Here is a 15504-nt window from a genome sequence, read left to right on the forward strand (position 1 = left end):
GTGGGATGACTTGGTTTCTCCTAAGATCGTAGCATTCATAAGACTATGAGCTCCCTCAAAGCGAAGACAATATCTTCCTTAGCTTGTGTCTGGGCATCTAAGTCTGCCTTAATCGTCATGTGCTGAATAAATACTTGTCAAATGAACTACTGTTAGTAAAGGTCTAAGCAGCTTTAACTGTTTTAGTTGACTAAAATTTACATCATTTAAATAACCGCTCTAAACTTTGTATGAACCTTTTAGATTATCTGTGACAGAAAACTTCAAAAACTTTCTTTATTTCCCTTGAAGGTGAAATAGATATTTTAGAAGACAGAATGTTCTCAAGGACTGATTTTAAAATCTACTTAAACAGTCTTTCCAATGAATTGTGGCTGAGACTTAAAAGGAATTTAAAAGAAATTTAGGAATTCTAGTATTTCTTGCATTCTGAAATAAAATTGGAATACATATTGATCAGTCAAGAGATCTATACCCCTTGTGGGCAGAGAGATCCACTTCAGCAAGTATCCATATATATAATTTATTTCTGTCAAGAGCAAAATTTTAAACTACTCAGTAAATAATTTATTTGATAATAAAAAATATTTTAATGATGCTTTAAGACTTCCTGTCACCCTGATTGAGCAGAACAGTTAAACTCCTCTTAACTAATACTTAAAAATTATTTTATAGTGAAATTCATCTTTATGAGGATCTAAACTAGTTAGAAAAAAGTTCTACAGTAGTCCCTTCTAAACTGTGTGGTCGTGTGTGTGAATAACCCTAGCATCTGCAACAGGGAAACATAAGATCTTAGTGGAAGAATAGAGGGAAAGGGACCACGTTGTGAGTAAATCTTACAAACATGTGATTCCCTGAAAGAAAACAATCAAGAGAGCAGCTTAGATAAAGATTTTGGTGGTGCAACTTTAGACATTTACAGAATTAGCTTCTGATTATCCTTAAAGAATCATGAATGAATTGGAGTCCAAGAGGCAGTTTATAAACCCAATTTGACTACAGATGAGAAGAGTGCAGGTTCTGGTTGCATATCCATCCCAAACTTTGAGCCCCGTGTACCTGTTTCTTACTTGCTTACTTGCTTCTTACTGAAAATGTCTGGAGAGAGTTAACTCCCTAATGATCTCTCTAGATGTTTGAGGCACGTCTTGGCTTTTGGAATATTGGGCAGATTCAAGGCACCCTCTGACGGTTTTAACAAAAGTTCATCATCAGTGCTATGACCTCACCTGACCTATAAATTCTCAAATGCTTTGCTTTTTCATAAATTAACATGATGCTGAGAGACAGTCAGTGATGATGACTGATCTCCTTGGTAGGCAACTATTCTATTTTGTTCATTACTTGTCTTTACCTGTTAATACAGCATTTTTGAAATGTTACATCAATTTCCATTTTGTTTTTAAAAATTCATTATCACTGCTGTAACCAAATGGCATACCTTTGTATACATCTCACTACTCTCAGTTTTGCTTAAAATGATTTCTACTTGTGTTTTCTTCACAACGCTTCATTTCTTCTTGTTACTTTCAACACAGTGGGAAGGATGAGGTAATAATAATCAATATAAAGCATTTTAAAACTAAGATTTAACATGGGAGCCAGGCAGCAGAATATTCAGATAAGCTGATGCCAAGGCTTAATTGCCTTTTGTGACAGTCAGCAGGCATCTCTTAGTGGAGGTAGTTGAACAGCTCGGACTCAGGGGCACAGCTTGGTTTTATGTTTGTGTTTGCTCAAGAATTTCAAGTTCTCAAGTGATTCTTAAGCTTCTGTAATTGTACTGCTACTTTCCAGTTAGTGTCTCTTGCTAGCTAGTAATTTCAGTGAGAAGTTTATAAATGACTTTTGCTTTGCTTTGTTATGTGCCTGGGTGGCTCGGTCAGTTAAGTGTCTGCCTTTGGTTCAGGTCTTGATCCCAGTCCTGGGATGGAGCCCTGCATTGGACTACCTGCTTAGCAGAGAGCCTGCTTCTCCCTCTCCTTCTGCCTGTCCCCATCCTGCCCTCTTTCATGATTGCTCTCTCTGTCTCTCTCATGAACAAATAAAATCTTAAAAAATACTATTTTTGCTTTGTTGCCGAAAATATGCACTTGAAATTGTTCTCTAACCTTCTCCTCCAACTACATATTTCGTTTCTGTCCCAATTGTTGACTTATGGGACACTGACTTTTCTCCAGGACTTTTCTCCCCCTCCACACTCTTTGTATTTTTAGCCCCGGCCCCTTTGCAGACAAAGGAGTGTATTTTTTTTTTTTTTAAGATTTTATTTATTTATTTGACAGACAGAGATCACAAGTAGGCAGAGAGGCAGGCAGAGAGAGAGAGAAGGAAGCAGGCTCCCTGCTGAGCTGAGAGCCTGATGCGGGTCTCGATTCCAGGACCTGGGATCATGACCTGAGCCAAAGGCAAAGGCTTTAATCCACAGAGCCACCCAGGCACACCAAAAGGAGTGTATTTTTAAGGCTTGAATTTACTCTCCCTAATTTCTTTAATTTCCCAGGACATTGTTGAAGTGACTTGACCACAGCTTAACCAGTTTTTTACTTTTGATTTTCCTTTTTTTTTTTTTTTTTTAATCCTTATGGGTGTGATCCCATATATTCAGATTTTGAGGAAGGGGAACTCATAAATAAGGAGAAATTGATTTTTATAGATTTAACATGTTGTATCACTTTTTCTAGCTCTGTGAATTCCTAATGTCAGAAAATTAAGAGGGGCCTGGGTGGCTCAGTGCATTCAGCCTCTACCTTCAACTCAGGTCATGATCTCAGGGTCCTAGGATCAAGCCCTGCCTTGGGCTCTCTGCTCAACAGGGAGCCTGCTTCCCCCACCCCCCCTCTGCCTGCTTCTCTTCCTACTTGTGATCTCTCTCTCTTTCAAATAAATGAATAAAATCCTTAAAAAAATTAAATTGACTTTATTTCTGATAATTTCTGAATTTTACTTTTGATCAGAAAAAGAACTTATACATATGGTCTAAATAGGAAGGAAAGGAATAAAAAAATCAGACGGATATTATCTGCTCATCTTGTTTGAATTTCTAAGGGACAGCTCTTATATTTATTGTCTTCAGTGTTTACATGCTTTAGATTTTCCTAGAAATTTCAGTAACTTAGCTAAAAAGCCCCCTAAGAATTCAGAGCAAGGGCTGTTCAGAGGCAGTCTTTCTTCCATGACAGTATTCATGCATTTGACCTCAGTCTAATGAAGAGATTTATCATTGGTCCCTCCTAGCCATTCGTTAGTGTATTTGAACTTTGCCAGTCTAGTTCTTATAAACTGAGGTATTTTGGATCACTTGAGGGTTATAAACTGAGTAAACAATTCTAAGGGTGTTGATGATAACTGGAGGGCTAACGTATGGCAGAACGCTGCTGCCATGGATACCGAATAGACAAGCCCACAAATCACAGCTAATGCCCTGTTCAGCACTTTCTTCCCTTGACCTTTCAGGATGACGCTGCCATTGTCTGTCTTGGACACTGAGCAAGCATATGTATGAGAAAAAGATGGAGATATAATTTAGTATTTTAACTCTCAGCACATGCAGTAGTGGTTGGATGAATAACATTAGGAGTCTGCTGGTATTCATCACCCTAACTTATGAAGACAGTGAAGTCGGTTTATCAGTAGTTCTGTATGTCAGAGTTCTTGTTTTCCAGATTTGGCCGCAGGAGAGGATAGCGCAAGATAGGGGGATGGATGAAGCAAGAGGTCCTTGACTCAAGGCCTGATTCTGTTACTATTTTTTCTGAGACCCTGTACACGTTTAGACTCCCTGCCTTTAATTTCTTCATCTGTAAAATAGAAATAATATTACTTTGTTTCCATTATTGTTGGGAGGATTAAATGAAGTAGAATAAGTAATTTTTTTTAATCTAGAAAGTCATACCTAAATTTAGAATTTTCTTTGCTTTCCGTGGTCCTGTTAAAACCCCTTCTTTCTGTTGTTCATCTTCACCCCACCCCCCAGTATAAGCTCTGCCTGTTTACAACAGAACTCGATGTTTCTTCCGTATGACAGATCAGCCCCAAAGCAGAGGGACCAAATGGTAGAATCTTAGCTGGGTTATGCTGTGCTGATCCCAACTCTTACCTGTCTTTTTCTGGTGCCTTAGTAAGAGAGAAGTTTATTTCATTTGGAGCAAATAGAACCAGCATAAATGTTCACCTGCATGGGGCCAAACCCCTACTGGGCCTCTCATTTGCTGTAAGGTTCTTGAGAAATTGCTCAAGCTCTCTGAGCCTCATTCAAAGATGAGCACAATACTTCCTTCCTCATGGAGTCATTTTCCTGGATGTATGGAGGGGATGTCTATGGAGGACCAAAGCAGGTGTTCAGTAATTGGTACATACGGTTATTAATGGTATATGTTATATGGAAAGCTTGGCTCCTTCTTTCTCACAGGTTTCTAGACAAAGAAGATATTACCAAATGTTTTATGGTTATTAAATCAAATTTCACAAAAAGAAAGTTTTGGAATTCTCTTAACAGATTGTAACCTGTGATGATGATCAACTTTGTCCTTGTACGTAATAGTACAAATGACAAACATGTTCCTTTCCCCCCAGACATACACACACACACACACTTACTTTGCCTGTTTGGTCTTTAGCACAGATGGATATTGTTTCACAATGATAGAAGAAGATGATTCTGGGATGCCTGTGGTCACTTCTGGATGTCTAGGACTAGAAGGCTCAGATTTTCAGTGTCGGGTAAGGAAGATAAGTTGATTCTACTTCGTAACCTTTCTTTGTCAGCTTTCAGTCAGGTTTCACATTAGATAAAACAATTGCTTTTCTTGACTAGCCTGTAGTTAGTAAGTTGGAAAGTAATTTGAAAATTCTTTCATTGGGCCAGTTCTGCCTTCATTTCAAAATCAGACATGGTTAACTTCTTGCGTTAGTGATTCATTCGATTGTCTTGCTCAGATTCCAATTTAGTTCATTGCATTAATCCAAGCCTTCTTCCTCAGTTTATAACTATGTGCCCTGGCTCTTATAAATGCAATAGTAGTTTTGTTGAAATGCAAAAGCTGCAGTAAGATAATACATGGGAAATTTAAGAGCAATTTCCTAATAGAAAACAAAATATTCAGGATGTTTGAGAAAAATCATCAGAATTTTAAGTGTGCTCTCTAAATAGTGTTAGCTCTTTAAAAAGCTTTCAATTATGTGACTTTGAAATGTAGGGGGCTCCACTAATCACTGTTTGGGTTCAACTTTAGGATACCCCCATTCCTCATCAGAGAAGGTCAATTGAGTGCTGCACAGAACGGAATGAATGCAATAAAGACCTTCATCCCACTCTGCCTCCCCTGAAAACCAGAGGTAAGGAGAGAGGAATGCTTGGGGCTGGGAGGGCTTTAGGCACAGAATTGCTCTGTCCTCCCTAAATGAATGTACCATTTTCCTCTGCTGGGGCAGGGGACTGAAGCAATAGGACATGATTCAAGTAGTTCTTGGAAAAGTAGCCTTATGTGGCTTCATGCTCGAGAATCTTATTTCTTTAACTTCTCCCCACTTCCCTGTAAAAATTAGAGGTCCTAGAGCTTGTAGTATGTTTCAGGAGCATGGAGGAGGGAGACGGCATTTTACGCTTACCTCGAAGTGTTATTCAGAAGTTGCACTTCAGTCAAAAACTGCCGTGAGGCTAAGGTGCCTTAAAGAAATAAAGGACCAAATTGGATTATTTGCCAGATGCATTTCCTTTTGTCTGTGCTAGAGTAACTACATTTTAGTCAAATCATGTACCAGTATATTGATAGGATGGGAAAGATGTCTAGAGAATTTAATTTAAAAACTTATACACTTAAGTGTTGCTCATTGAAAAAAAAGACAAATACTGCAGCCTGAAAGACTTTTTGTTAAAAACTACTCCTATGTTTCCTTTCTTCTCGCTCTCACCACAGAATAAATGACTGGGATTGTCACAGAGTCCTAAAGCTTAAGTCTTATATAAGTGGTTTAAAATGATTTCTCATGATTGATTTTATTTCTTGAGAAAATCTTCCTAATAAAATATAATGACATTTCATGGTTCTGATGATAACATTTTATAACACTTGTTTCTGCTGAAGCCTAGAAAGCTTTAAAGGATTCATTCATAATAATTCACATGAAACATTCTATTTCCAGTCAGCATAGTAGGCATTAGGGATACAGAAATGGCTGAAGAAAATTCCTGCTCTCAAGACATGCCTACTGGGATATGAGAAATATGTACATATTTAAATTATATTTGGTCAGGAATAGTTTAGTAGAGTTAAATTATAAGTGCAGTAAACAGGTCAGTGGTTTACTCCACTTGGGGTGGGAAAATGTCAAAAGAACTTCATAGAAGTGACACAAGCAGACTGTAAGGGTAAACAAGAGTTCCCTAAGTAGATAAGACAGGAATAAAAATTTAAAAAGTTCCTTAAGTGGGTAAGACAGGAATAAAAATTAAAAAGAAAAAATTATAATGACTAACATAAGCCAAGTATTATTATCAGTATCACATTAATTAACCCATTCGCGTCCCACCATAGTCCAAAGAGGTACTCAGAATTATTCCTTGTTTAAAGATGAGGAAACTAGGGGCACCTGGGTGGCTCAGTCCTTAAGTGTCTGCCTTCGACTCAGGTCTTGGTCTCAGTCCTGGGATTGGAGCCTTGCCTCAGACTCTCTGCTCATCGGGGAGTCTCCTTCTCCCTCTCACTCTCTGCACATGAGCTCTCACTCTCTCTCTGCTCTCCCTCTCACTCTCAAATAAATAAATAAAATCTTTAAAAAAAAAAAAAAGGTGAGGAAATTGCAGCACAGGGAGTTTACCTAATTTTCCCAAATTTGCACAGTCTCTTAGTAGCAGTGACTCTAAACAGAAGCAGTAGTGAATGCAGAGGTTCGGTTTGCAATACTTGAGAGGCATTTGCAAAATACAGGCATATTAAACAGCATGGCTGATTGGAGAAAATCTCATAATTAAGTTGTCTAAAAACCTCATTATTTAAAGTAGGTCTGTAGATCTGCTCATTAGTATCGCTTGGAACTCATTAGAAATGTGGAATCTTGGGACGCCTGAATGGCTCAGTTAAGGTTAGGTGTCTGACACTTGATTTTGGCTCAGGTCATGATCTCAGGGTTTGAGATAGAGCAGGGTGTAGAGCTCCATGCTGAGAGCGGACCCTGCTTAGGATTCTCCCCATTCCTCTCCCCCTCCTTCCAACTCACTTGAGCACTCTCAAATAAATAAATAAATAAATAAAAATTAAATAAATGTGGAATCTCTGGCCCACCCCCTGCTACCAGGCTTACTTTTTAATGGTACTCCTCAAGTGATGTGTATGCACGTTACAGTTCGGGTAATACTTTCGGTGGAAAAAAGTAGGACCTTTAGAGGATATCGCTAGCACACTTGTGCCTCACCATGTGAGTTTGATAACACCTTGTTCAAAGAGAAGTCTGATGTCAAATTGCTGTAAAGTTTTAAATGTTTACTTTCAGGTTTTCTAGGCATTTCCTTGTGGACCAGTTGCAGAAAGTTGGCGGTCTATAGACACTGTTTTGAGTAGCACTGGTATAAGGGCTCACGCATTAGGAATGGGGGAGGGAGGAGGGTGGCAATTGGCTGAATGTGAAGGTAGAAGTGCTAGATTTTAGGATCTCTTCCCTCCAGGGGAAAAGGTTGCTTACATGCAAGTGAAGGTGCTGAGTTCTAGAAGTTGCAGTAGGGTTTAGGAAAATTCGGATTCCTATTGCTATTGCTGAGAGGGCTGCAGTGCGCATATTGTCCTGTAGATGGAGCCAGATTCTACTTCGCACTAAGCAGATGAGGGACTGTTCTCTGAGGAGGTTGAGAATGTAGGGACTTAATAGTAGAGTAAGTCTCTAGAGAACAGAGTGAAGAGGCTTTGACTAGAAAGGCAGCAGCATAATCCTTGTTTTAGAGCAGTATGGGAAGGAGAACGTAGAAATGGTTGATGCAAAATGCTGAAAATTATGAAAGGTGGTAGGCGTGGGTGGAGTTTAGTGGCATTAAGGTTTACTGCTTTGACCTTTGAGTATCCCAGGTAGTCCCTAGGTGAGTTCGCTGCAGATCCCATCCGTGCAGTCATTCTGGGGCCCAGTAAATGTCCCTGCAGGCTGCAGTCTGAGAATGCTGGCATTTTTTAACATAGCTCTACCATAAAGCGGCTGTTTCCTTTTTTTTTTTTTTTTTTTTTTTTAACCTCCGCCATAAACACCGCCATGGCCAGTGATGTAAAAGAAGAGTGGACTAGGACAAGTTCGGAGTGGATACATCCCCTGTGTCCTGTGGAGCCACTGCTTCATGGAAAGGGACATGCTTGGAGGGAGTCAGAGTGGGGCCCTTTAAAGCTCAGAACCCAGGCTGATTTTCTGGCCTAAGGGCTATGGAAATCATTCTCATAATTGAGATATTTGCTAATGAGAATGGGGTGCTTACTTACTATGGCTCTCTTTTAAGTACCTTATATATGCTAACTTACCGAATCCTCATATCCTGATGAGGAAGGCATTGTGGTTATTATCCCCATTTCACAGACAGGGAAGCATAGGAACAGTAAGGTTAAGTACTCTGTGAAGGTTACCTAGCTAAAGTAGTAGAGAGAAAATGGGCCAGTGGTGTCATCTCATGGCATCTTCTTCAGAAAGTTCTGAATGACGCTTTCAAAAAAAAAAGTTTTCCTTTTGTAAGAGTGAGGAAACTCCAAAAAAAAAAAAAAAAAGGAAAATAATGGTTAGCCATGGCACCTAGTAATCAATAAGCAATTTTACATTAAAGCCTTCTGTTTATTATATTTGCTTTGCTTTATTTATTAAATTAGCATTTTCTCTATTCTTGGATATGGTATCAGGGGTTGCTCTCTCCCTCCTGTGTGCTGGCATGTGCTGGCTCATTCTTCCCCCTCCCGTCCTTCAAGTTAACATTTACTACGTCCCACTTGTGTGGTTGCCAGTGATTCTCAAACTTCAGATGCAACAGAATTCACCTGGAGGGCTTGTTAAAACTCAGACTACTGGCCCCACCCAGAGTTTGATTCAGTGTATCTGAGTGGGCCCCAGTCATTTGCATTTCTCAGGAGTTCCCAGGTGTTGCTGATACTGTTGGTCCAGAAACTACTCTTTGAGAACCCCTGTACTTGGCATTGCCTAGTAGATTATTATGTATTATTATAGCAGATTCATTATAAATCTGTATGTCAGATGACTAGAAAGCAGAGACCTTTTCAGAAGACTAGAAGGCTAAAATAACCAGCTTGCCATTTGATGGCGGTTGTTTTTGTTCTTAAATAATTGCTCTTCCAAAAAAGGTAAATGAATAACAACACCACAAAACATCTGTATTACTAGATACTCCATAATAGCTTAGGCGAGGTTTCATTACTAGAGATCAGAGAAGCACTAAGTCTGGGGTTAAAAACCCACAAATAAATTGTCCTTATTAAAAACAAACAAAATCTTTTCTACTAATCCAGATTTTTCTCAGACTCTTTTTTTTTTTTTAACTTAGGTACATTTAGCAGGAAATTAGAGATATACAATCTCATGCAACAAGTATTTATCAACACGTATTTATGTCCTTGAAATTTCATTTGTCATCTTCTGTTTTGAAAGAGAAGATGAAGGGCAGCCAGAATACCGTTTAAATTCTTCACTGAATACTGGTCTTCATTTTGCTTTTGGTTATTCCCTTTCAGCACCAGAAAAGCAGAACATCCTAGGATAACGTTTTTGCTCTGGAAGGCAGAAATATGAAAGTTATTAGATCAAATGCAGCACCTTCACATAAACAGTAAAATATGATCTGGGCAGCCTGAGTAACATGGCAGCTGGTGCTCAGAGTCGGAAGCAATGTCTGTTTTGGTGGAGAGGCTTATAGGGAGAAGTGGTCTTGCCCTGGCGTCTGGCTCCTTGCCTGCAGAGCTGATCAGGGCACCAGAATGCTGGGAGGAATGATGTGTGCCTGGACTCTCAGCATCAGATGGTTTGACCAAGATATTGTGAGTAAAATGCTCTCTTGGAATTGTGTGTAGGCAGGAGAAATTGATGAGAGTCCCTCCCCCCAGTGACTTATTTTTGTTTAATTTTTTTTAAATGAGCACTTTTAGAAGTGAATGGTGTTGAATAGAAGTTGTTGCTCTATTAAGTGGGATCTTCTAATTTGGCTTTTGTAAAAACAAAGAAAGTTTATATGGTTTTTTGAAATAGATATGTTTGTGTGTTAAAATGGAGTAATTCCTCATATATACTACATATGTACTTCGTAGAAAAATCTATCAGAAATAACATTCTGTTTTGAAATATGCTAATCTCAATGTGGTTTAAGTCAAACTACAGCACAGAACTTCCAGAGTTAAAATTTATCTTATTTTCCTACTCAGTTGAAAAGTATATCCCGAGCAGCTTACAGATTTGCTTTAAAATGCTATTCCTTAGCTTAGATATTGCCGATTAGAAATCAAAGTCTGTAGGTAAGTTATTTAAGCAATGAAACCTCTCCCTTGTTCATCACAACACAGATAGATTGCATATATAATAATGTGCAGAATGCAAAGATGAGTTTCAAAATTTTCCATCGGATACACATATTATGCCCTTGGCAGTGTGAACCAGTACAGGAGAATCTAGGCTTAAATTCCTTGCTGGAGAGTAGCTCTAGCATGTCTTGGAATGTTTAGGTCCTAACTATTTCTAGGTAATTTTGTATTTGAGACAGATGAAAGGAATTTAGAAATAATTAGTCTTTTTCTTTCTCAGTGGAACACATTAATCTGGATATAAAAATTCTGTCCTCAGCATCATAAATACAGAGAACAACCTGGTGGTTGCCAAAAAGAAGGGGTTTGGGAGGATGAGTCAAATAGCTGATCGGGATTAAGAGACACAGAGTGCCAGCTACAAAATAAATGAGTCATGGGTATGAAAAGTACAGTATGGCAGATCTAGTCAACACTGTAATAACATCGTATGGTGCAGATGGTAACTATACTTATCCTGGTGAGCACAGTTGAACGTCCAGAACTGTTGAATCACTGAAACTAACGTACATTGTATGTCCCCTGCATGTAAAAATAAGAAAAAATAAGTAAATAATAAAGTTATCATTAACAAAATCTGTCTTAACTGACTGTGTTTCCAAGAAATATAATCCTAAATATTTTTATGCAGGAAAATAATTAGAAAATTATGTCTTTGTTGTTACAGTCAATTTATTTCTAGATGTTACTATAAGAAAGAATCCCAATGTAAGGTGAAAGTAAGTTACTTTTACAATATTCTTTGTTGACTAAAATCCTGATAAAATATGCTTTTCAGGTGTTTTGTGCTTTATTAATTGAAAGATGTCTCTAATTTATCCATGATTATAATATTGAGAACACATGCAGAGATGTCTTTGGGCAAACTTATTTCCAAGATCTGTTCTAGCTACAGGGTTTTTTTCTTCTATTTCTTATTGCAACTAGGAACCATCTCATGGCCTTATTAAACAAACAAAGAAACAAACAAAACAGTCCCTGCCATTTTTAACAGTCAGAAACTGCTTACTGATCAGAGAAGAGACAAGTAGTGACAGAATGCTATCCTGTTAAAAAACCACCGGTGATTCTCACTTGCTTCTAAGACTGAGCCAGACTTCCCTGGAGGCTTCTCTGTTCTACTTCCTTGAGCAGTGCAGGTAAAAATCTGCTGCCCCAGAGAGAACTGTGCGCTCTGTTCTTTTCCTGATAGGAATCTGGATGGGTTCACTTTCCGCTTTCTGAGACTCTGGCAGTGACTTGAATGTTTACATTGTTAATGCTCTGAGCACAGGTAATGGCAGATTAAAACATGACCAGCATGACCAACAGAAACAAAAGGTTTATTGATAAGGATCACCTATTCATGTCGGAAGACAAGCTAGGCAGTAGATGAGGTGGCAGGGAATAGGGTTATTGGGGCAAAGAAAAGGAAAATGGGAGCTGATGCTAGCTTGAGGAAAAAACTCTGATGGTTGAGGAAAGAATCCCTTAGATCCTTTCTAGTCTCATTGCTCTCATAAATTGGATATCAAATAAGATGGGTAATACAGTGTTCTACGAATTCAGAGTGTATTCTGCACTTACATGGAAAGTATGAGGCAGTGAGGCTGAGAGGTTCAGTGCAATTAATCACTTGGATGACAAAACGTTCTCTATGCAGATACCGATTATCCATTGTGCTTAAGTAGTTAGTTCTTGCGGTTTTAATTGTATCCAGCATTCATTCTCTCTCTCTCTCTCTCTTTTTTTTCCCAAACTAAGGTTTTTTGCTTTTGTTATCCTTAAAATTGGAAACATGTTTTATGCGAGGTTTCCAGCGACCATGTTTGCACGTATGTGCTCGTGCACCGTGGCTTCTGTGCACCTGCCCATGGGTAAACACCACGGACTGTGGGCTCTCCCCAGCAGAGGGACTGTGCCCACCTGGGTTTTATTGCCTACAGCCTAATGGAGGGAAATTTTGCTAAACAATTCATTAGATAAAAATCTTGGCCTCTTTAAGAGTCTGCAAATTATTTTCAGGATTTCCTAAGTAACACTTTTTAGACATGCATGTGCTACTTTATACAATCTCTGTGGTCTTTTGAGCCCGAATGGTTTTTTGGACCTGTCCTGTCGTGGGTCAAGGTCCTGAACTCCTTTTTATCTGGACCATTGGCAGTGTTTCTGAAGTTGTTGATATCAAACTACTTTTCTTTAATGGCCTCTTACTTAGTCTTTTTGGAGGCAGACTACTTCCATTAATATTTTGTAAGTAGTGTAGATCATAAGTAATTGTTAAACATATGTTCTAGGCTGATAAGTAAATTACCACATTAATCGTAACAGGATTTGGACTTGGAATTTAGTATAAAGACCAGTGGATTTTAATTTATAACAAAAACCCAGATATTTTAAAGTAAGATTTATTTTCAGTTTATATGTTCATGTTTCTTCATTTTGATAATTTCATTACCATTTTGTAAAACAATGTCCTTGTTTTTAGTAAGTGCGTTCTGAAGTGTTTATGGGTAGGAACATTATATCTGTAACTTCAAATGATCTATCTACAAATCATACATATAAATAAATATAAATATGAATACAAATATATACATGTATGTATATATGTATATATTTGTATATTTGTATACATATAGACAGGCACAGATACCCATACTGAGAGAGCAAGAGAATTGTAACGCAAATAAGGTAAAATTTTAAAAATGGTAATTCTCTGGGAAGGGCACATTAGAGTTCTCTATCCTTACAGGTTTTCTATAATACTGAAATTATTTCAACATAATTAAAACATATGTTCACACTGATGGTGAAATAGAAACTATTATAATCTTTTTTAAAGGCTATTTTGACAAAATGTACGAAAAGCCTTAAAATGTATATTCTTTGAATAATTATGCTTCTAGAAATCTAGTTTAAGGAAATAATCACTGACATGTGCAGTGATGTACCTTTAAGAGTGTCCACAAAATTTTATATATTTCAGCAAGGATGTATTATAGAAAAATCTTTACAATCTTCTAAATATATATTATCGGAAGACTCACTTTATAATTAGGATGTGTCTGTGTTTATACTATGTGGTCTTTAAAACTCATGTCATGGGAAAAATTTATTGTTTTGGAAAATATTCACAATATTACCAGTGAAAATAGTCTAGCAAACAACAGTGTTTTTTTTCCTAAGATTTTTATTGTGGTAAAATACACATACCATAAAATTTACTATCTAAACCATTTTGAAGTGGATAGTCCGATAGTCCAGTGGTATTAAATATGTTCATAATGTTATACAGCCATCACCCTCCTCCATCTCCATAGCTCTGTTCATCTTACAACATGTAACTCTATACCCATTAAACATTAACTCCCCTGAGCTCCTGGCAACGACCATTTAACTTTTGTCTTTTGATTTTGACTTAAGTATCTCATAGAAGTGGAATCATACACAATATCTGTCCTCTTATTACTGGCTTATTTCCCTTGGTATAATGTCCTCAGATTCACCATGTTGTAGAATATATCAGAATTTACTTCCTTTTTAAGGTTGCATAGTAGTCCGTACGTGTATATACATATACCATATTTTGCTTATCCATTCATCTGTCAGTGGACAGTTACTCTTCCTCCATGTTTTAGCTGTTGTGAATAAATCTGCTATGGACATGGGTGTATGTAAGGCTGCCTTGTGGGATATTTTGCTAATAAATTTTTTTTTCTGTTCATTGAAATGATACTGCAAAGGCATAGGTTAAAATGTTGTAATTTTCCTAAATAATGAGATGGTGGCGGTTTTATTCATTTCATTAGTTGGTGCTTTTTAGTTTTTATTTATGGGATATATAATACTTTTGAGTGAAAAAAATATTACATTGGGGTGTTTGGGTGGCTCGGTGGGTTAAGCCTCTGCCTTCAGCTCAGGTCATGGTCTTAGGGTCCTGGGATCCAGCCCCGCATCAGGCACTCTGCTCAGCAGGGAGCCTGCTTCTCTCTCTCTCCCTCCTTCTCTGTCTACTTGTGATCTCTCTCTGTCAAGTAATAAATAAAATCTTTAAAAAAAAATTGTTACATTGAGTAGGATAAGGTCCCCAGCCGAAATGTTTAGGTAGCCATGCACTTAAAACTATACAGCACTGTTGGAAAATTTCTTATTCATAGTAACTGAAGTCATAAAATAGAATAATACCTTTAAAAATTAAATAACAGTAATCACTTTCTCAAGGGTATATGGTGCACATAATAAGAACACTGCTAATTCTGTTACTACATAAGTATACCTGGTTTTAGGTCAGTTTTCTCAAAATATGTTTCAGAGACTCTTTGCATATAAATCACCTGGGATGATTGTAAAAAATAAAATACTCAGAATAAAAATCTCTGAGGCTGAATTCAGCAAATACGCATTTGTATAAAGCTCTCCAAGTTACTCTTATTTATATGAAGCTTGAGAAGTCATGCTGCAAGTAAATCTTATTTGTCAAGAACTGGAGTTAAAACAACACAAATAGTATTTAATAATTTGTTTTATAAAAGGATCACACAATAATTCTTTGAGTAGCACATGCCCATTCTTTTAAAATATGATGCAGTTTATGGAAAAGTTAACTACGTGGTTTTGAAAGGCATCTTTGTTTAAAGCGGTGCACGTCCATATATTCTGTATTCGGCAAACTTTGAGGAACCCTGTTGCTCTGTACCCATCATAAGATGACTGTGTGTTTTTCATGTACAAAGAATATAGATCAGGGTTTTTTGCCCAAACTCATGATATGGAACACTTCAGAAACCACATGAGAAAAACCTGTAAACCCATCAGCTGGATCTGAGATAAAGATGAACCACCTACTTACATTTTGGAGGCCTTGATCGATTTTCATTTCATACTCTGTACTTCTATTCTGTGTCAGGCCTGTTCCTTCCAGAGGGGAAGAAATGCATACTCTTGAAACAAGTGTCTGCATGAATTATGTTTC

The 15504-nt window shown here is 37.6% G+C and overlaps 1 protein-coding gene across 10 annotated transcripts in view; it reads left to right on the top strand.

Annotated features, from left to right (window-relative positions):
• BMPR1B (bone morphogenetic protein receptor type 1B) overlaps nucleotides 1-15504 on the top strand; it is a 395494-nt gene that overhangs the window by 353495 nt on the left and 26495 nt on the right. For all 10 annotated transcript variants that reach the window (XM_032332935.1, XM_032332934.1, XM_032332938.1 and 7 more), the window contains 2 exons: nucleotides 4623-4725; nucleotides 5238-5340. In XM_032332935.1, coding sequence (XP_032188826.1) covers nucleotides 4623-4725; nucleotides 5238-5340 — 206 coding nt within the window. The remainder of the gene's footprint in view (nucleotides 1-4622; nucleotides 4726-5237; nucleotides 5341-15504) is intronic.

The sequence above is a fragment of the Mustela erminea genome, chromosome 2 (genome assembly GCF_009829155.1).
Source record: "Mustela erminea isolate mMusErm1 chromosome 2, mMusErm1.Pri, whole genome shotgun sequence".
In the NCBI taxonomy this organism is placed as follows: domain Eukaryota; kingdom Metazoa; phylum Chordata; class Mammalia; order Carnivora; family Mustelidae; genus Mustela; species Mustela erminea.